Raw genomic sequence first — 23,289 nt, forward strand, 5'->3', positions numbered from 1 at the left:
TGGGAGTGGAGAAAGAACAAAGAAATCTGTAACTGGTTGTGATCAATTAGCTGTAAACACCACTGCACTTGGACCAACCTGTGTTTTTACTTTTGTGGGTGTGCGGGTGTTGAGTGATCACACACTATTACTTTAATTTACATTTCCCTGATAACCAGTAAGACTAAACATGTTTTCATTTGCTTATAAGACACTTGGATTTGCTCTTCTGTGAACTGCATATTTCTATCCTTTTCCTTTTTCCATGGATTATTTCTCTTTTTCTCATCTGTTTGTAGATGGTCTTTGTATAACATAAACATTAACCTGTTGTCTGTCATATGGATTTCAAATGGTTTCTCTATTAATTCTCTTTTGACTTTGATTAAGGTATCTTTTGCTATATACAATTTTAAGTTTTTATGTAATGAAGTTTTTCTTCCTTTTCTATTATACCTTCTGGCTTTCTGGTCTTGGGTGAAAAGGTATTTCAGAATATACATTTTGTATATTCTAAATATTGCTTACATTTTTGTGTTTAAACCATCTGAAACTTATTTTTATATGGTTATGGTGAGAAGTAAGGGTTCCACCTCGTTTTCTTCCTGGTGGGATAGCCAGTTGGGTCAGCGTCACCTACTACGTAAACTACCATCCTTTTCTCAGCAAATTTAAGCTCCACCATTGTTACATATCACATCAAATCTAGATTGAGATCTACTTCTATATTCTCTTTGGTTTCACTGACTTTTTCATCATTTTCTTGACCATTCTTAGGATAGGCATTGGCAAAAGTCAGAGTTCTGAAAAAGTCTGTCTCTCCCCACGCCCTTGGCCAGACTTGCAGGGTGGGCAGCCGAGTCACTGTATGTCCTGGCAAGACCCTCTTCTGCGTGTGTGTGTGTGTGTGTGTGTGTGTGTGTGTGTGTGTGTGTGTATGGGATTGTTTCTGCACTGAGTGGTTATAAACATCTCTGCAACCCACTGTTCACCCTGACAGCCTTGCCAGCCCTCAGCGCCCGCACTCTGCTGCAGACACCAGGACTGACCTCATTACACTCTTTATCCCTGTTTACAATCGGGCACCCCAAGAAGCCCCAGATCCCCACTCAGTCTGCTCCCTGCATCTAATCACCATCTGGCCCGGCTTCCCCTCTCCCATCCTGTCTCCCAACCCCTCCTTAGCTACTAAAACCCTTCAAAGAGCCCCTGGAACTCAGGCATGGGAAGGACCCTAGCATGTGCCTCCTTTGAACGTTTCCTTCTCCTTCCAGCTCTTCGGGAACACTGGCGCTCCCCGAGGACACCGCTGCCCCTACCACTAAATCAAGTGATGGCTGTTTTCTCTCCCTCTCTCCTCCTGGTCCAAGAGGAAAAGGGGTCGGAGCCCTCCCTGCTCCACCTCCAGAACACGACTTTCCCGCTTCCCCCCAAACTCCCAGCTCTAAATCGCGTGCTCTTTGACCATAGCACTATTGCAGACATTCAGTGACCCCGGCGTGACTCCTCCTTCCTTCAGGTTTAGCAACAGATTCATCACCCTTCTCTCTAACACCACCCCGGCCATAATTCTCGATGCATTCAGTGTCCACACAGGGACCCTTCTCACCTGCCTCTCAGTCTCCTGATTTCTCTCCCCCGACCTCAGCACGCTCCCCGATGTCCGACCTGAGGCTTTGCTGATGCCAAGTACAGGCCTCTCACCCTTGGGAGTGCTCTTTGTCAGCTCCACCTGAGATCTGAGCTGCAGGCCTCTTTTCTACTTGTCTCCCTCACTGTTTCTTTCTTCCTTTTCTCCTGGCAGCTGGCCTCTACGGGGATCCAAACCCTTGACCTTGGTGTTTCAAGGTGGCGCTCTAACCAACTGACCTAACCGGCCAGCTCTCCCCCACTGTTTCTTGATCTCTGTTGCTTTGGGCACCCCTTCACACGTTTTGCAGTATGGGGTTTTAACGATGTCCTAGATTCTGTTAATGTACTGGGTCCACCGACATGGGATCACTTGCAGGGATGCTGGGGGTGACATGCATGTCAATTATTTCCTGTAGGACTTAGTGGTGTAAAACGACAACAGTTTCATTTGCTCACGATTTCTATGGGCCAGTGATTTGGCTGGGCTCAGTCCAGCAATTCCTCTGCTGGTCTTACCTGCAGTCACTAATGCGGTGGCAGTCATCTGGTGGTTCTGGCTTGTAGGTGCTGGCCATCAGCTGAGACTGTCTCTCCATGTGGCTTATTGTCCTCCAGAAGGTCAGCCCTGGTTTCTTTACCTGGCAGTCTTGGGCAGCGAGAGAGGGAAAGCGGAAGTTGCAAGGCCTTGGGAGAGCTGGCTCAGAGTGCCCACAAAGTCACTTCTGCCACATTCTGTGGGTCACAGCACATCCATCACGAGGCCAAACTGGATTTCAGTGCGTGGAGAAATAGACCCCACTTCTCAGTGGGAGTTACAGTCAAGTCACATTGCATGGGGGGGTGTGCACACAGAGAGGGCAGGGATTTGTGGCCATTTTGTTTTACAACCTATCACAGCATGTTAGCTCGTGCGGCTGGGGAAGGAATTAGCATTTTGCTTGATTGATTAACTATAACTTGAACTTAATGGCCTTCATTCAGTGAAGTTGAGATGCTGGCACTTCAGAGAAATAATGTGGAAGATGGAATTCAAAAGCATAGGAAGAGAGAAACATGAAATGGATTTATCACAAGTGACATGCGTGTCCCCTCCCCATTGCATTTCCTGGAATGTCCCAGGGGCTCACTCAACACTATGGCATGAAAAATACATTAGTGAGGGGGGTGCTGGAGTCCTCTTAGAGGTCCGTGCTGGCCAGGTGTAGTGGGGCAGACCTGCCACAGAGATGCACTCCCATATTTCAGTAGGAAAGCTGGAGCCTGGAGTAGCAAAAGCCAGGTGTTTGCATTTAGTCACCAGAGACATAATGGGCATTAGAGAATAGTAATCAGAATGTTTGACTTGCACAGATTTGATTGTGGCTAGTTGACTATGATGATCCTAGAAATAAAATAGATGGGGAGCCTACTAAAATATTACTTCATCTATACAGCAGAAAAATTCCAGGTCTGGAGGCCAGAAGTCTGACTTAGTTCCCACAATAACGGTCATAATCTCTCACCCAGCTTTTTGACCTGTGGCAGTTCATAGGCCTAGAGCCCCTTGATTGAATTGTGGCCTAGAGCTCTTTGAGACAGGATTGTGCAAAATTTCATAAGCATGTGCTATAAATATTCTCCAAAGCTTTCCTCAAAGGATCCTGTATTCCTTTACTAGGTTAACTGTATCCTAGGGAAAGGGACATTCTCAGACTTTTTGGAGATTTCTAGATACTGGCTTTGAATTGTCATTAATTCCTGGGAACCAAACAAGCCAGTAGTGGCTTATAGAGGTCAGATGATAAATGAAATTTTGGCTAAAGTATAAAGCACAGTGATCCAAGTAAGACCATAGACCCGTGCTGTGGTTGTTTCCCTAGTTCTTGAATGAATACTTGGTCAGTGGCAGAATCCTCACACCGTGTCTTAGAACCATTGAATAAGGGCTAGTACAGTATGAAGGACCACAGGGATTCCTTGAACTTTCTCTCCCTATCTGAATAGTAACTAAATGCAATGCTGCATGCCTGGGGAAACTTCTGAGATGAAGCTGCCTGTTACACCCCCACTTATCTCATTTTTTTGGCTTGTGCAGAAGGCAGATGTCTTTTAGAAAATTTCTGTAATTTATTGTAAACATAATCAGAGTGACTCCAACTGCAGCTGCTGTTCTAGAGGCGATATCTTTATTGGAGCAAATCAGTATAGTCCTCAGTCCCCTGATATGCCAAAACTGATTTGGCAAGTGATTTTTTTCTCTGTAACAATTTGCAAGTATTACCGAAAGCAATTTAATTTCACCTGGGATGCCCAGCACTATACCTTCACAGTCTTGCCTCAAGGCTGACAACCCTCCTGTTCTCTCTTTATCTGGTCTGCAAAGATATTAGTCATTTTACTATCTCACAGAACATCGCTACATTAATGATACTGTTCTGATTGGAGCTGACGAGCAGGTAGTAGCAAGGAATTTAGATTCCTTAGTAAGGCCCAAGCAAGCCAGAGGGTGGGAGACAAAGCTGGCCTGACCTAATTAACACAACATTCTAGAGCAATAGATTCATCATTATTGGAGTGGAGCACCCTGCCAATTTCAGTGGTGGGCCAAAGGACCCATTTTGTCTTAGAGCAGGGATAGGCAAATTATAGCCCTTGGGCCAAATCTGGCCTGCCAGCTACTTTTTCTTTTAATTTAAATTTTATTTTTTGAATAGGTATTATATGCATATGGTAGAACATTCAATAGGTAAAAATGAATGTAATTCTCCCTCACCATCCCCCAGCTATCCAGTTTCCCTCCTCAGAAGCAGCCACTCTTATTAGACTTATCCTACAGCGGTGTTCAAATTATTTAAATATGTGTGTTTATTGCTTAATGCAAGGTCATGAAGATTTCCTCCTATGTTTTCTTCTAATAGTTTTATAGTTTTAGCTCTCACATTTAGGTCTTTGATATATTTTGAGTTAATTTTTGCATACGGTATGAGATAGGGGTCCAACTTCATTCTTTTGCATGTGAATATCCTGTAATCCCAGCACCATTTGTTGAAAAATCTGTATTTTCCCCATTAAATGGTCTTGGCACTATTGTCAAAAGTCAATTGACCATAGATATATGGGTTATTTCTGGACTGTCCGTTCTATTTGATCTATATTTCTATCCTTATGTCAGTACCACTTAGTCATGATTACTGTTGCTTTGTAGTGTTTTGAAAGCAGATCATGGGTTTAGATCCATGTCTGGCCAAATGCCAAAAAAAAAAAAAAAAAAAGAAAGAAAGAAAAAGAAGTTTTGAAAGCAGAGATGTGGGTCCTTCAACTTTGTTCTTTCTTATGATTGTTTGGCTATTCAGGGTCCCTTGCAAGTCCATATGAATTTTAGAATCAGATTGATCATTTTCACAAAAAAAGCAGCTGAAATTTCAATAGGGATTGCATTGAATAATAGACTAATTTGGGGAATATTGACATCTTAACAATATTAAGTCTTATCAGCCAGCTGCCCCCCAAAAATATTGTCTGCCAATCCATGAACACAAGATGTCTTTCCATTTAATTAAGTCTTCTTTAATTTCTTTGCATGATACTCGTATTTTGTAGTTTTCAGTACTCATCTTACATTTCTTTTGTTAAATTTACTCTTAAGTATTTTATCCTGTTTGATGCTATTGTGAATGGAATTGTTTTCTAAATTTCTTTTTTTTCTTTTTGTGGCTGGCTGGTGTTTCCTTAATTTTCATTTTGGATTATCCATTGCTAGTGTATAGAAATTCAACTGATTTTTATATATTAATCTTGTATTGTGCAACTTTGCTAAATTCATTTATTAGCTCTAATAGGTTTTTGAGTGTGTAACAGATGCTTGATTTTCGACATGCATATGACTGCTCATAGTATAGATCACACTTCCAGCCTCTCTTGCAGCTTGATATGGCTAAAAAATAAAGTTCTAGCCACGGACTGTGAAAGTGAGGTGTACAACTCCAAGTTGTGCTGGCCTATCCTCCTTTTCCCTCTCTCTTTTGACTGGAATGGAGTCAGCCCTCTTAGCCTGACTTGCAACATTGAACCATCTCTTTTTGCACAGTTTTACTGAAATATAGGCACACTCATTTGTTTATGTATTGTCCATAGTTGCTTTCATGCTATGATGGTAGTGTTGGCTATTTGTGTCAGAGACCGTACAGCCTAAAGTACCATCTGGCTCTTTACAGGAAGACGTTTGCTGATCCCTGGCTTAGAGGACTTCTCTGCAGTAGGATTTCATGATCCTGTTTTTCTGGAATTGTTTTTATAGTCACTGGTGTTTAAAGCATCACCGTCTTCTTTTTTACTTACATTAACTTCTGTCCCAGGCTGGCAGCTTGCTGCTTCCCTCCAGCAAGAGCTCTTTTGGCAATAACAGCAGTGCTTGTATTGTCATGGACTCTCTGATCATGAAGAACAATCTAGGTTTTATTAGACCCATCTCTCTTTCTCCATCCTGTCATTCACTTTCCTGTTCTGGAATTCTCTGCCTAGCTTTTTGCTTCCTTTGCAGCCAAGAGCTTCTGCCTTCTCTCTTGAGTCAGCTTCTTGTGCAGAGTTCCCTTCTCTGCAGATGCCAGACTTCAGGGTCTCTGCTCTGCTGCAAGGCTCTGCATTCCTTCCCCACTACCACTGTGGCAGGATGCTTTATGGGTTGGTCCAGCTCTTGCCCAGCTCACGCCTCATCACTCAGTTTGGACTAAAATGGTCTCTTTTTCAAGTACAGTATTCTTTTTTTTAATTGAGTGTAATTTGCACATAATGAAATACAGATATTCAGAGTTCCATTTGATGAGTTTTGACCATCGTATACACCTGTGTAACCACCACAGTCAGCTTCTTTCCAGACTTTGGGTAGTAGAGCTGGGAACTGGCTGGAAAGAAGCAGAAGATGGAAATGTTCTCTCCCTTGTTTTCCTTCCTTCTTTCCTTCCTTCCAGTTGTCAGTCCTGGTTGCGCATTAGAATCACATGGGGAGCTTTTAAAATCCCAGTGATTAGGCCGCACCTCAAACCACTTAAACAAGGACCTCTGGCTGGGGGTGGGGCCCAGCACTGGTGTTTTTAATTCCAACATGATTCCAACGTGTAGCCAGTGAGGAGAACTCCCGCGTGGAGCCTTCTGGAGACGTAGGAGGGCTTGGAATGTTGCTCACTCGTCTTCTGCTTCCTGTAGCAACCGCTCTTAAGTCTGCTGTGTTTTGTTCTCTTGCATTCGATGGTGTTCAGACTTCATCTTCTCTCTGCTTGGTTTCGTTTCATTGAGGGCTTTGCTTTTCCTTCCTAAAGTTTTACTAAATCCCTTGTTAGAACCTGTAATCTTCTCAGAAAGGAGTGGCTTTCCCTATCTTCTTTTACATCCTCTTCTTTCTCATTTCCTGCAAGTAACAGGCAGATTTTCCCTCATGTTTGATTCATGTCCTTCTGATTGTGTTTTAAAGCACTTCTTCAGATAAATAATCCTTTTGTAGATTGGTTTCTTCAAAATATATCATAGCTGCTTTGCTCTTCTGTTCATAATTTATTACTAAAAAAAAGATTTCTGAAGAGCTTGTTGTTCAGTCACTTGAAAATTTCTACTCTTTATGGAAAAGAAATGTCCCTGGAAGAAGATGGCGAATGTACCAATTCCCAGTAAGGTATAAAATTACAGGCTCCCAGGGAGCCTCATGAAAACCAGAGATTCTGGATCTAAAACAACCGTGGTCTCCTGGGCTGTCAGGCCGGGTAGTTCTGTGTAGTTTCTTGGCTGTATTCTGAGGCCTGTGAGCAAACCACTAGCCTCCCCCAACAGGTGGACTCTTTTCAGGCTTGTCCATCTAAGGTCCTGTTCTGCCTTCTCTGGTGGTGTCTTATTTCCCTACTGGGCATGACCCTCATGTCCTTATTCACGGTTGCTTTCAGTTCCAGGGTCTTCTGGGTTCTGATGCTTGCTCCTGCATGGGTCCCAGGTGCACCCAGTGAGACACCTTTCTTCACCATCTGTACCTGACCCAGAGGGCATTACCTCCAAACAAGAGTATTCTCCCACTCACCTCTCTGCCTCACAGCTTCAGATCTGGAGCAGGTGAGTTCCAGGGTCAGGAACTAGGGCAGGAGGCTAGAGGACTGGGGAGATTCCGGTGGTGGCCTGGGGCAAGAGGAGGGTGTGAAGTGAGAGATGGGGAAGAGGAAGAAGAAGAGGAGGAAGAGGAGCCGAGGACCCACCTGTTTCTCTTGTGCACTGTCATTATCTGGTTCTAGCCATCAGGCAAGTCTTTATTCAGTCACCTGCCTGCCTGAACTATTCGCTTCTCTCTTCCTCCCCCTGCAGGGTGGGGTAGGGGAGCCTTTTCCTGCTGGGAGTTGCACAGCCCAATCTCCAGCCCCGAAGGAAGCAAGGGTGTCCTCCTCACAACCGTCCCAGGTCTCCTGTTGGGAAAATACAGGAAAATGGTCAGGGCCCCTCAGATGTTCAGAATCTTGCCGAGCATCTGATGTAAATATGCATGTGCACCCAGGTGTTCCTTGGTTATTGTCTAATGTAATTGTGCACGTGCACCCAGGTGTCATGGGTTGTCTAACTCACACCCCACCCAGGTGTCCTGGGTTATTGCACTTAAATATAAAGGATGAGTGGCTCTGAGCCACAGGACCCCCTGCCTCCAGGATGCCCTGGGGGTGCCACAGGGAGGCCTCTACTGCTGCTGCTAGATCTGCTGGAGGCTGCTGTAAATTTCTGCTGAGAAAACTGAGGACTGAGCTTGAGGTGTTTGCCAACAGCTCCTGGGATCTTTCTCAATTACCTAGCTTGTGGACCTGTGGGGGGGGGGGTCTGGTAACCAAGCCTAGTATGTAGGGGGTCTGGTGACCCAGCCTGGCATGTGAGGGGTCTATGACCCAATCTGTACAGCAGGTTTGAAGGGTCAAGTTTGAAGAGTCTGTGGGCCCTAGCCTTAGCAATACCCCTCCTCTTCACCTGGCTCCAGTGTCTGCCCTACCCCAACCAGCCCTCCTTCCCCAGTCACCCCCTGACCCCATTTCACTCCATCCTGCTCCCTAGCCTTAGGATACCTCCACCTCTTCCTTCCCCACACCTCATATTGTGTCTGATTTTCTACAATGTTAACTCCTAGCTGAGAGATCTCATCACCTGAAAAGGTGATCTGAATCTTAATGGTTTACCAGGGGGTACTTAGGGCAGGGCAGTGGGCAGGTCAGCCCCAGGGGCTGGCAATAAGGGGTACCTGGTCTGTAGAGAGTTTTAAAACAATAACACAACGGATTGACTTGTCTGCTTTTTATTGTAAAGCCTTGGGCTGGCAATCCTAAACAATAAAAATGCTCCTTTCTCTAAATCTTTTGTTAGAATCTAACTTTGGGCTGGCCAGTTAACTCAGTTGGTTAGAGCATGGTGCTGATATCACTAACGTCCTGGGTTCCATCTCTGTACCTGCCCCCCACCAAAAAAAAAAACTGACAGTGCAAAGCTACTCTCCTCCCATCACACAGTCTGATTTCAGTTATTCATTGCTGCATGACAAAACGCCCCCAAACTTAGTGGCTTAAAACAGCAGCAACCACTTATTTGCTCAAAATTCTGTATTTCAGATAACTCAGCCCCAGGAACATGTGGCTGAGATTGCATCATCCAGAAGCTCAACCGGGGCTGGAACTTCCAAGACAGCCCATTCCCAGGGCTGGCAGCTGGTGTTGATGGTTAACCTAGGCTACCACTCTCTCGAATGTGGGCCTTTCCTTGCGTTATCTTGGGCTTCCTCATGACGTGGCAATTGGGTTCCAAAGGAGTGTTTCAAGTAGTGAAAGCTGCAGATCTCTTAAAGACCAGCCTTGAAAGTCACATAGCATCACTTCTGACACAGTCTATGATCAAAACATGTCACAAAGCGAGGACCTAAGCAGATGCAGGGATGTTTCTGCATCTATTGAAGTTGCTGCAAAAGAGATTTTGTTTTTGTACATTAGGGCATGCCCCTCACCTTCGAGACATGCACTCTGCTATTTCTCACACTTGTGAATGTGTGTGTTTGTGTGTACTTATGAGAGTGTGTATCTGTAGGGGGATGGAAAACGAGGCAGCACAGAACAGAGAGATCACGAGTGCAGACTCAGATGGCCTGGGTTGAATTCTGCCTTTGCCACCTACTAACGGTGTGACCTCGGGCAGTCAATCTTTCTGAGCCCCAGCTTCATTGTAAATGCTATGTAAGTATTTGCTGTGGCTGTTGCTATGATTCTCTGCAGCCACAGGCACCCTCTGCTGTCTTCCTTTGATCCCTCTGCTCGATCTCTGCTGCTTAAGGTAATCCCACCTATTTTGTAGCTCAGGATTTCACGTAGCTCCTAGGTTCGTTGGAAATGGACGTTATGTTTCTGTCTCTCCTTTTCCATGCTGCTTCTGGGTGATTTTTGAGAGGAAGGAAAATACTAATTTCATTTTACCATATACAAACCAGAAGTCCAACAAAACAATTTTTAGTATAGTGCTAAGGTCAATGGTCCAGATCACCTTGCCGGCCAGCCACCAAAAAAAAAATTTAGTTAAAAGATTTTTTTGAATAAGTATAAGCTTGCTCCACCAGCTATCAAGACTTATATTGTTAAATAAAAATCACAGGAGGCCACTGTTGTGGACTGAACTCCTGCACTACATCCTAACAGATCAAACTCAAAACCAAAATGGAGTCACTCAGGCTGAGGTTCCATGTCACCAAACTGAAATTGAGTTGTTAACTGGCCTTGTGAAAAATCAGGGGAGGCAGACAACAGCTAAATTTCCCAAATAGGCCAGTTTCAATTGACATGATAATAAAGATCCCTCTGCTTTAATCCTTACCAAAAAAGGAACCTGAAGTAACTTGATGTTCATCGATCAGTTATTTCTCTATTGTTCTGTTTCCTTGTTCCCATCTTATAAGGAAAGTAACTTTGAAATGACCAATCCCCTTTTTGTTCTTTGTTTCTGCTTTCTTCAGCCATTCTCTGTGTATAAAACCAAGCTTCTCTGCTTGGCTCATTGGAACACTTAATTGTATTTTATGGAATGACACATTGCCTTATTCTAGAATTGCAAATAAAGCCAATGAAGATCTTTAAACTGTTGTATTTTTGTCCTTTGACACTATATCAAGCTGTGGTGATCAAAACCAAGGTCTTGACTCAGGGTTGTCTGTCTGTATGTATGTAGGTATCCCTCCAGCCCTATGGAACAGAATTGGCAGCCTAGAAAGTAATCCAGCACATACGGGAGTCTGCTATGACGGAGGTGGCATAACAAGCCACGAGAGAAAGGAGGGACTAAACGAGCAGCAGTGCTGCAGGCACTAGTATTAGATCCTTAGCTTCCACCATACAAATACATCCTAGGATTAGATGCCTACATAGCGTATATTTAAAAATGGAGGACCGAGCACACACTCTCCTCCCCTCCAAAACCCCTCTGTTTTTTTTTTTAAAGATGACTGGTAAGGGGATCTTAACCCTTGATGTGGTGTTGTCAGCACCACGCTCACCCATTGAGCTAACCGGCCATCCCTAAATGGGATCCGAACCCATGGCCTTGGTCCAAGTGAGCCACGGCCGGCCCCCCGCTCTGTTTTTTTCTTATCATAACTTATCACTGACTTGAAGTTCAAGAGGCCCCTCTAAAAGGATAGTAAAGGAATTAAAAAAGCATAGCCCAAAAGGATCAAGAGAACGAGCAGGTGAGGAGAGAGCAGCACACAAGGGATGACAGAATTTGGGGAGCTGGAAAGTGGAGGGTGGAATGATACCTGAGTCCGTAGCAGAGAGATGCAGCACCTAAGCGTGCGGTGGCTGAAGCCAGCTAGAGGGAACCAGGTCTGCAATGCAGAAGCAGGGCAGGCGGCAAGTGTTTCTTTTTCTTTTTTTGTTTTTTGGTGGCTGGCCAGTAGGGGAACCAAACTCTTGACCTCGGTGTTACAAAGCTGCACTCTAACCAACGGAGCTAACTGGCCAGCCCAATGGGCAGGTGTTTCTGAAGGGGCAGTTCAGGATGGCATTGAAAGAGAAGGATTTGCTGAAGGTCAAGAGACCCCTCCCCATCCCAGCAGCCAGGCAGATGCCCCTCCCCACTCTAAGCAGAAAACTGGACTCCTCTGCTCTGGCCAGGTTGTGCCATATACGCTCTGGACTCAGTGACCTTGGCAAGCTCAGGCTCAGCTGAGGATGGAGGGTGATAACAGCCTGAAAAGAGGGGCATTGAGTGAATGCTGACACCCCCAGGACCCTTCCCTACCGCAGCTCTGAGAATGGGACGGCCAGGCTTCCACTCCCCAGGCAGGAAGCAGGACAATTCATCTTTGGGGAAATGGACCAGCTCAAGCAGAAAGAGCCACAGAGACTTCCATTTAGCACAATAATGATGCTCAGCCTCATGCAAATCAAAACAACAGTGAGATATAATGTCCCATAAGATTAGAAAAAATAGATTGAAACCAAATATTGGTAAATATGTAGGAAACCTGAACGTTTACACACACTGGTGGGTGGGTAAACCACTTGGAAATTTGTCAATACAGAGTAAAGTTGGCAGTGCTCGTACCCCTTATGAATTTTAACACACAGACACAAGGAGACAGGCATACAGGAGGTGTATTGTGGCACTGTTTGTAATAGCAAAAGCATGGAAACAACCTGTGTCCCCAAAATGGAATGAATATACTCTACACCATGGAATAGTATGAACAGTTAGAATAAATGAACTACATATATCCATGTGAATCTAAAAAACCAAAGTGTTGAATGAAAAAAGTGAGTTGCAAACATCTCAGACTTTTCAACCAGGTCCTTAGCTGTAAGCAACAGAAAATGCTTCTGATGTAAGCAGAAAAGGAGTTCATTGGGAGGATATCAGGTAGTTCACAGAATCACCGGGAGAACTGAAGAATCAAGACCCAAGACTAAAGCACGTGGCTGTGGCCAAGCCCCAGGCCTCGGGCTGGCACAGCCATTGCTTGTCGGCTCTGGACAGCGACAGTGGACACTGCCTCTGGATACTGCTTCTGCTACCCTGGAAATCCTCTTTTCACAACTGCTTCTGCCTCAGGCAGCCCCTGCTTCTCTGCAACACTAGTCCTGGATGCCAAGTAGAGGTCGTGGGTCCAACTGGCAGAGCCTAGGTCCCATGCCTGTCCCTGGTGGCAAGGGTGGGCAGGTAGATGGACTTTCAGCCTTTATGGTGGAAGGGTCCTCAGATACTGATCAGCCAAATGAATGACAAATGGCCACATAGCTATCATTTATGTAAAACTTACAGATAACCCAAAGCAACAGACTAGATTGTTTGTGGTTAGATACACAGGTAGTAAAAGCCCAAAATCATTTATGGGAATAATGCACACTAACTCCAGGAGAAGAGGTACCTCTGAAAGGGTAGGGGAAGAGATGTGGGATGTGGGACTTTAGTTGTATCTGTAACATTTTATTTCTTAAAAATGAAACCTCTGAAGCAAAATGGCAAAAATATTAACATCTTTCATCATTTTCTATATTTATCTGTATGTTAGAAATATTTTTCTAACTTCAAGTGCAAAAAAAAGTCATTTCAATAAATCAAAGGTCCTCGGATGTGCCAGGTAACTCAGGTCTCTGCAGGTGTCTCCTTATGTAACTGTTGAAATGTAAGTTAATCCTGTGCCCACAAGAGGAAGTGGAAAGCTTTGCTTGCTAGCACCCACCTGTCTTCCCAGCACTCAGCTCATCAGCTGAAAGTTGGCAGGGGACTCGGCTGCAGATGTGAGACTGAGTAATGCTTGGCCTAGTGGTGTTTACCAGGAAGGTGTGATTCATTTCATTATCGAAATTCTAAGCCCCTTGATATGCTTCCCAAGAAGTTATCTGGCTTGAAAACCAGAGACAAAAACTGAAGAGAGAATAAGAATCTCAGAATAGTGGGAAAGGTTTTGCCAAAAACAGCTTTTGTTCAGACATTGACTCTACTGTGGCCAGAAGTGAATTAGTCTGTTTTGATATATAATTTTTAATAACAGGAAATCAGTTTCTCCTCATCTCTCCTTCCCCCATAAATGTTTAGCAAATATTTAAAAGAATATAGGCTTGAAAGAATATCAAATTATGAGCTGCCAGGGTTACCAAGTGTCTCATTTGGTCCTGAGCGTACTATCTGGGATATAATGTGATCTTAATAAAAACTTACTATTATTACTCAGTGACAGAAAAAAAAAAAAAAACTCGATTAAAAAATGGGCAAAGGACTTGAACAGACATTTCTTCAGAGATGATACACAAATGGTCAACAAGTATACGAAAAGATGCTCAATATCACTAATCATCAGGGAAATGCAAATCAGAACCACATGAGATATCACCTCACATCTATTAGGATGGTTACTATAAAAAAGCAATAACCCAGAGAATAACAAGTGCTGATGAGGATGTGGAGAAATTGGAACACTTGTGCACTGTTGGTGGGAATGTAAAATGGTGCAGTCGCTGTAAAAACAGTATGGCAGTTCCTCGAAGAATTAAAAATAGAATTACCATTTGATCCAGCAGTTCCACTTCTGTGTTTATATCCAAAAGAATTGAAAGCAGGATCTGGAAGAGATATTTGTGCACTCATGTTCAAAGGAGCATTATTCACAATAACCAGAAGGTGGAAACAACCCACTGACCATTGACAGAATAATGGATAAACAAAATGTGATATACAAGGGTGCTCCAAAAAGTTCGTGGAAAAATGGAACTGAGAGACAATATGAATCTGACCATGAACTTGTTGAAGACCATTTGTACGTACAATGGATTACTCACCCTTAAAAAAGGAAATTCTGACACCTGCTATCACATGGATTGAGGACATTGTGCTAAGTGAAATAATCTAGTCACAAAAAGACAAATATTGAATGATTCCACTTAATGAGGTATCTAATTCATAGAGACAGTAGAATGGTTGTTGCCAGAGGCTGGTGGGGAGGAGGTGGAATGGAGAGTTATTGTTTATTGTACAGAGTTTCAGTTGTGCAAGATGAAAAAGTTTTGAAAATTGGCTGCACATGTGAATACACTTAATACTGAACTGTACATTAAAAATGGCTAATATGTTTGTTCATATGAAAGAAGAAAATAATTAAGATGGTAAATTTTATGTTATGTGGTTTTTTTTTTTTTTTTTTTTTTACCACAATTGAAGTTTAAAAGTTAAATAAATATTAGCTATTATTATTTTACAGGTGAGGAAACTGAGATCCCAAGAGGAGGAAGTGATTTGACCAAAACCACTTCCTGTCAACACAGAGCTGGACCTAACCCAGTCCTCTCATCAAACATCAGAGGACTTCAGATTTCTCAGATTGATGAGATCCTGATAAGGACCTTCTGGAGCCTTGTTTTGGAGTTGGCAATAGAAAAATCACATCTCAGAGATGTGTAGCACTGTTTGCAGGAAGTCTGGTCTCGGCCATAACCCAGCCAACTCAGATTGTCCCACAGTAACTTGATTCTGAGGCCCAGACTCACAACCTGAAAGTGGCATGGTTTATGTTTAATGTCACATTCGATAACTGCAGGGTGCAAAACCTCATTATACAGGGTTATTGCAACCTGCCCCTTGTCAACAAGACAGCTGGGTTCAGAGAAAGCTTAAAAACCCACACAGAAACCCTTGAATGACTGTGTGTGTGTGTGTGTGTGTGTGTGTGTGTGTGTGTGAGAGAGAGAGAGAGAGAGAGAGAAAGAGACAGAGAGAGAGAGAGACAGAGACAGAGACAGAGACAGAGACAGAGAGGGAGAGAAGAAACACTCTGCAACCCACTCAAATGGAGCAGCTTATTCTGAAGAGGGCATGTTGGCAGCAAAGGGGTGGTGCTCCTCAGAACAGTCAGGAAACAATGACACCTTTCTAAGGGGGTAGTTCTAATTAAGACATGAAAAACATGTTTTCTTAAAACTCAATACTTCTTAGTGACCATGCAGTGAACAAAATTAGGCAGGGTATATCTGTCCAGTTACTTTGTAAATAAAGGAAACTCTGGGTTTTTTGCAGCTGCAGTCCAGTGGGCAGATAACTGAAAAATAGATGTAAGAACATAGCACTGCTCCAACGTGATGAAGATTCTTCCACCAGGAGAAACCAACCAGGCTGGGCCCAGGGCAAGAGGGCCAGTGTAGCTAAGGGTGGGGCTCGGGGCATTCAACATCAGGGCACTTTTTGCAGCCCAGATGCCAGGAGAGGATCATGGAGGGGGCAGAATCAAGTTTCCTGCTGTTCCCCAAGTTTTGTAGTAACAATAGTGGATGGCAGATGCTCTGCAGGGGAGTAGCCATCTGCATGCCTCATTTTTCACATGTCTGTGAGCTGCTTTATAAAGCACAAGAGGCCCTAAACTTCACCTCAGTGGAACAGTGCCTGGTTTACAACAAATGGACCATAAACATTTGGGGGCAGGCTGGCTGGCTGACAAGGGCACTAGGACCAGGAGAGTGGATCTAGAAACTTCTTCACATTTGACTGGAAATAGATTTAAGATCAATGTAGCCTGAAGACCGTGGACCAGTTTTATAGTTATGGCCCCTCAAAAGTCAAATTGCTGCTGGTTCATCTTTTGGAAAGGAATTCAAGACACACAGTCAGGCTACAAGGATAGCTAGAACATCATGGTTTTGGACTCCATACCTCAAGAAAAGTAACAGGAAGGAAGGGCCACTGAGGCACAGAGGCTGCCTTACAAGGAAGGACAGGAAGCCAATTTATTGAGCATCTATCATGTACTACTAGGTTGGTGCTGGGGATGGGGATGAGTAGAGCAATGAATGAGTTCTGGGATCCCTCAGTGGGGGCAGGGGAGTCACATTTTACTAACAACATGTAGAGGCTGGTGTCATCTTTAGGAAGACTTTGATATCTACAGAGGATGATAGTATACATGTGTTTAAGCTTTTAGACTGAAAAAAATCGGGAGTTCTCAGTTTGGAAACATGGTTGGGAGCAGATATAATACAATCATCAAATCATTTAGTAGGATTAGAGTAACTAGAACTAGTCATCACATCCCCAAATACTAATTAGCTACTTGTTCTTCCCACCTTATTTCCTTGGTCAGAAACTTTGAGGAGATAACTTTAAGCCAAGTCATAATGCCTACAGCAAGGAGATATCTTATGAGAGCCTGTTATCTCAAAGCAGACGTAGGCCAGAAGTATTTAATACCTGTAGAAAGGCTTAGACACTGGATGTATTTGTAATGCGTCAACTAAACTAAGTTGGGAATTCATGCCCCAGAATTCCCTCCCTGTATAGTTCTGTGTTAGCAAGGACCACATGACCTTGTGTGAGATTTCAAAGGTAGAAATGTTGCGCCAGCTACATTCTGTTTATACTTGGGAGGTCAGTGGAAAGAGGTCAATGCCTGGCACATAAGAAGCACTCGATACATGGTGGTTATGACCACTTTTGTTCTATGGCTGCAAGACAGCTTCTCTCCTCCTTTCCCATTAGTTAAGAAATTTCATTTAATTCAGAATTAACCTTTAACTCAAAAAGAGAAACAAATACACCCTCCTCCAATAAACAAATCAATGAGTAAGTGCTTAAAAAGGACACTTTGTAGGGAAGTTTTCCCTGGGGACTTACACAGCTATATTAGAATTTATTCTCTTTCCTTTGGCTGAATGTTTATTTCTCCAATAGGTTCACTAGGATAAACGTATCATGCAAAGCCAATAGATGATACATTACAATCTCCTGGCTCTGAAAACTTCCCAAACCTGTTGAGAATGACAAAACCTCCTGTCCTGAGTAATTTGAAGAGGTCTAAGAAAAAAACCCCACCCCTCAACTTTTTTTTAGGGCTGGCTGGTTAGCTAGGTTAGAGCACAGTGTTGTAACACCAAGGTCAAGGGTTCAGATCCCCATAATGGCCAGCCACGAAAAAAAATAAAGTAAATTAAAAAATTCACTGTTCTTCATAGCTGATACCTACCCTACCCTTGTCAATGCCTGGCTGTATAGCACAGATCACTGAAGATTAACTACTAGCCCTTGAGTTTATGTTAAGAAAAAACTGGGGTTCTTTCCAGCATGGATATTTAAGTTGCTGCTCAAAATTAGCATAGCACAGAGGAAAACTTTTCACCTTTTCTTGTTCCAACCAGATTCCAAGGTGATGTGTGGTAAAAATCTAGAGAAAAGTATCTGAAAAGACAAGCACCCAAACACTGAAGTTTCTTAATCCAGAGCACGCTTTAAAAAGCCAAACAGACACCTATCGTTAACATACTGGTGAGTTCCCCACATTAGCTGTATTCCAATGTAGAATAGAATATGAGGACCCACCCGGGGTCCTGGGGGTTGCATCCAGGGACAGACCCCTCTTTCCGCAACCAGGCAAGGAGCATGCCAAAAACAGCACTTCCAGGCAAGGAGCACGCCAGCCATCACAATAGCCACGGCCACTGCAAAAGTGGCTAGATGCCACAACCGCTATGCAGATGGCCCACCAGCCAGTCGAGTGCATTGACAAAAGGAGAGTCACCAGCAGAGACCAAAGAAGAGGCTGTCTCTCTCCACAAAGCCCACTCTAGAGTGACAGAAGCAGCATCTACGCTATGCTAATAGTGGGGGACCCGAGCACACCTCTCTCAGCACTGGACAGATCATCTAGGCAACAAATCAACAGAGTAACCATTACTCTTTCAGAAGGAGAGAAGAAATCTAGGGTTATCAGAGGTGGGAGGAGGGAGATGGGTATGGGGAGAGATTGGATAAGGGGCATAAAGAATAGGTGTGATTTGTAATAATATGTATGCTAATAATATTGATTTGACCAACATATGTCAATGTTGAACCCCAAAGATATGTATAATCAGTTATGACTCAATAAAAAAAATAAGAGAATATGAGGCCTGTGGCTCTGCTGCCATTTTAATTCCACCAAATGCTTGGTTTTTCTAAGTATACAATCTATTCCATATGCCAATGGAATCATGCCTCGGACTAGAAAAAGACATGTTTAGGAATTGTGTCAGGTATTAGGTGACCTAGATGACTGTGGGCTGGTTGCACCACTATTCTGGATCCGCCCCCCCCCCCTTTTTTGGTGGTTGGCCAGTAAGGAGATCCAAACCCTTAACTTTGCTGTTATCAGCACCGTGCTCTAACCAGCTGAACTAACCGGCCAGCTGTTTTTGATCCTCCAAGGTCATCTCTAGAAGACAAACAGTCCCTGCATTATGGACGGCTTGAGATGTCCCATCTATAGGTAGCAGTTATCCACAACAGGCTGCTGTGAAAGGTCTTCTTAGGAGTTACATTCAGTAATGTCCCTTTCTTGCAATGGGTTATTAAGGTCACACATGTAGGAAGATATAGGCAATTACAGAGAAACTATGCAAATGGTGGGGTCAAAATTCTTGTGCCTTTGTGTCCTTCCCCTACCTCCCACAGATATCTCTATGTCAGAAATGTAGGAGAGAAAAATCTGAAGAGAAGCACTGAAGGTCTCCCCAAACTTTTTCAAGCCATTAAGCAACGTCCTTTTATGCACAATTTTGTCAGTCATTGCGTTCAAATGCATACGTAGCCAGCTGATGGAAAAAATATGCAGCTAGGTTGGGGAATTCTGAGTTTTGGGATATTGACTAACCAGCTCAAATTCAATGAATTTTGTCACCAATGTTGGCAACAGTCTCCCGGGGTGCCAATCTCAGAAAGTACAGGGTTCTAACGTGCCATGCTAAAAGGGGGGTTCAGAGTGCTGCTAGGAAGACCAGATAAGTATGGCGAAGCTCTTCACTGATACTCTTCATACCTTACAAGGCGTGCACGCCGCTTCTGAATTACTGAGATCACAAATTTACAGCCAGGACTCTTTCTCTCTCTGCCTCATTCTCAAGATCCCTAGTGTGATTATTTACTTAGAAAAAAAATATGCAAGTAAAAAGAATTATTACCAAATAATTTAACAGCAAAGAGAGCAGTATAATTCAAATCCAGATATGCACACACACACACACACACACAAAATATTAAAGACTGAAAAATACTTTGACAGATATTTAGTTTCTAATTTTTTACTATTAAAACTGTGGCTATGGAAAAATAAAGTTACTTGTCTGTGTGTTCTAAAAAAAAAAATTCAAATCTAGAAATGAGGCAAAGAATTCAGAGGGAATAAATGGTGTTTGGAACCTGCATTGACCTATATGTAGACCTCAGAGGTACTGTCAGAGAAAGGTGTACCACTATTCCAGCACCACACCACCTCTTTTTGCAGCAGGAAAATTATGACTTGCAGTATATGTGACATCATTTCCTTAGGCTTTCAGAGTATGTAACCATAACTATCCGATGAAATATGCAACTTAATAAAGGAAAAGTGTGCTCAATACAGAACACTGCCTAAGATATGCTTACTTAAGTTTTATATGTTTATTAGAGGACACAATTAAATATCATTTTCCAAACTGAACCTACCTTAAAATCAGTTAAAAAGGTGGAATATCCACTGGTTAACGAAAAAACAAAACCTTCTTATTTTTCTGATTATTTGGTTCATTTTAACAAAGATGCATCATTCCATTGCCTTTACCCCAATGTTAATTTCAGATTGTACAATAGAGCAAAGAGCAAGACATCGTCTCCTGCCAATTTTCTGATGTCTCATTTCTTCAAGTTGGCCGCCACCATAGTTTTCCAAAAATCAAGAGCAATGGGAAATCACATTTAAAAAAAAAATTTATTTAAGGAACACAAAAAAGTGCATCTAAATATTTAAGAAAAAAAAATTAGTTTTTAGTTCATTATATGCTGACCCACCACTCCATTATGCAGTCTAAAAGTTGATTCACAGACATCTGCTGATTTCTATACAAATTGTTTGAGATTACTGAATTCGATACGAGATTATGTGAAGATTCTTCTCGAGTGGTGATGGCACCTTGCACTCGTTTGCTCAGAACCACTCGCACACCCTTTCCCCACCATACCTACTCTCACCAGCTCCCCCTGGTGACCCATAACATACACTTGGGAGAAGCTGGCTGGGATCACTGGATTTTCGGAATAGTTTTTTTATCTGCAAAAAGCTAACTGGCCTTCTTAGGATCAAATTTTAATCTTGGCCTCACTGGAATCATGCTCTAGTCAACAGAGCTACAAATATCAAACAGTTAAGCAAATAAGCAAAATCAACTTTCGTTTTTCATATTTCCTAGGTGAGACTGGGGCCTTTCAAAGAAATATTTCATAAGAAAAGACAGAAGCATAAATGAGAAATTAGAAGGGTTTTAGTTATCATTAAAGTAAAATCACTCACAATTTAATTCTATTTGTTCCATGGAGAAGAAAACTGGTATAAAATGACTTGATTTTTAGGTTTAAAGGTGGATTCTAACCTAACAGAGAAAGTGTTTTGTTAAAACCACCATAAAAATAAAAACTAATCTAAACTATAACTGCCAGTGTTCTTTAGGATTTACAAAGTGAGATGTTCCAGGCTTAAGCGAATGGCTCTTTGGATTGCCAAATGCATTCCCACGAGTTTTTCTCAGGCTGTGGGAATGGAAAGCCATGCTCAATTCTGTTATCCATAAGGACTAAATTTCAACTACATATACATATTTTAAGACTTGCCCTAATTCAATGCCTAATTATTGGAGATTTAGGTTCATATGTACCTGCATGGAAAGCTGTTTTCAACTCTTTCACAACTCACACCAGAACAAAGAAGCTATCAGTGCAGGAAAAGAAGGCAATTGCACGTCAAACCCGCAGGTAAAACCCTTACTGTAGAAGAGCAACTACTTATTTGTCAACCCCACAGATTTTGTTTTTAAAAATTAAGCTACTTGGTAATAAAAAGTCAAAAAAATTTTTGTATGATAAAGTGTAAATAAAGTTCCATAAACCAGTATACATATGTTTATGAGCCAGTGATTTAAGAAAGACAAAAAAAAAAAAAAGCTGCATCAATCCTAAATGGATACATAAATAAATCCACTCCAGGTCAAGGATATAATAAGAACAAGTCTAAAACTTCTAATGTCAAGGATTAGAATGGAAATAAGGAGCTGAACGGTAGCGATGCTAACAGGAAGTACTGTATATTCAACATTAGTTCCAAAAAGAAATAGAGGAGGGAAGGAAAAAAAAAACACCATAATTCTGATTGCACTTTTCACATTTCAGCATCTCAGAATTACATCCAAAGCAGGAAAAGCTAATCCAGAAATTCCCATCTGCTCATTTTCATTGTGAAGGGTGTTTTAGGAATGACAGAATTACTCCTCCAGGGACAAGCTGAGTGTGGGAGAAATCCACTCCCACAAGGCTACGGAGGGAGCGTGGGAGGTGGCTAAGTCAGCAAGCAGGTGACCTCTGAGGTTCTGGCTTTCAAGTCTGTGATACTGCTGTGGAACTAAGGGGAATATAAGACCCTCTATTGTGGGTTCTGTTGGTTAAAAATGCAACAGGTTGCATTCAGAGCACTTCAGTCATTTAAAAAACAAAACCTCATCCTCCTTCCCCCACCCCACCCACCTGTAGGAAAGGAGAAATTCACTGAGCAGTTTTTTTTTTTAAAGGTTTCTTCATATGTAAAACCTAACAGACAGACCAAAATTGTGAGGATTATCTCAAGGGACCCTGAATTGGATACTGAAACTTGACATAAACTGAAATGAGCTGGACTTAAGCTGTTGGCTTAATCTCTCCACACCAACAGTCATTTCTGTTTTGTTCCACCTGGAGTGGTCCCTTGCCACCCCCTCAATGAACCCACTGGGTAGCAGCAGGGTGGTTATTTTTTGGAAGCTATTTGGTTTTGCCATTTGCTTCCAGAATCACATAGAGAATAACAAACTTTACATTAAACACTGTTCAGTCCTGAGTTGGGTAGAGGCCCACTGAGGAGGGGCCGAGTTCATTAGGACTCTCTTCCCTCCTTGGCGTGGCGTCATACATGGCCTTTAGGTTTCTCTTCTTCCATTGCTTGACTTTGTATTCCTTTTTCGTTGGTGGCCCCTTCTAAAGTCTGCTTGCCCATTGCTTTACTGGCTTCTTCCTGAGGAAGAAATAAGAAATCAAGAGGGTTAGAGAAAAAAGAAGTGAAATAAATTCCTGGTTCCTCCAGACTGTTTATCAGGTCCAAAACAAGAGTGTAATACAATAATTTTATTTAGGTTGCCCTGCTGGGTAAGTTAGGGCTGTGCTACCAATAGGTAGAATGGGAGTTTTCGCTTTTCTTTGGTTAAATGACTAGCTTGCTGATGGACGGCTGTTGAACAGCGAGGGCCGTGTGATAAGTGGGCTGGGGAGTGGAGGATGCACTCAGGACCAGGGCACAACTATGCTGTCAGGGAGGCCAGCCTCTCTCTCCACACAGTCCTCTCCTATCACGTTTGCCAGGTGGGGCTCCTATAATAGCATGTTTCCTGGGAAAATCGGAAGTTTCAACAAGGAAGTATTACTTGAAAAAAACCCCTAATAAACTTATAATTTTATTTTAATAACAAAAGCTTTAGTACATTTGAAGGGTATTTATTTTCCTCATCTCTTGTGTGGACATGCCAAGGCCTCACAACTTGTGCCTCTGTTAAGTGAAACAGCCTACTCAACCTCTGTATCCAAACCAGCCTCAGATCAGATTGGAAATCATTTTCTCTATTCTTGTGCTTCTCCGGTGGTCTACCTGTC

General features: G+C 42.7%; 1 protein-coding gene across 7 annotated transcripts in view; it reads right to left on the minus strand.

Annotated features, from left to right (window-relative positions):
- Positions 1–20,313: 20,313 nt before the first annotated feature.
- The window catches only part of FKBP5 (FKBP prolyl isomerase 5), a 90,364-nt gene continuing 87,388 nt past the window's right edge, over positions 20,314–23,289 (minus strand). For all 7 annotated transcript variants that reach the window (XM_063098448.1, XM_063098445.1, XM_063098447.1 and 4 more), the window contains one exon: positions 20,314–22,657. In XM_063098448.1, coding sequence (XP_062954518.1) covers positions 22,550–22,657 — 108 coding nt within the window. In that variant the 3' untranslated portion in view covers positions 20,314–22,549. The remainder of the gene's footprint in view (positions 22,658–23,289) is intronic.

Source organism: Cynocephalus volans, chromosome 5, assembly GCF_027409185.1.
Source record: "Cynocephalus volans isolate mCynVol1 chromosome 5, mCynVol1.pri, whole genome shotgun sequence".
NCBI lineage: Eukaryota > Metazoa > Chordata > Mammalia > Dermoptera > Cynocephalidae > Cynocephalus > Cynocephalus volans.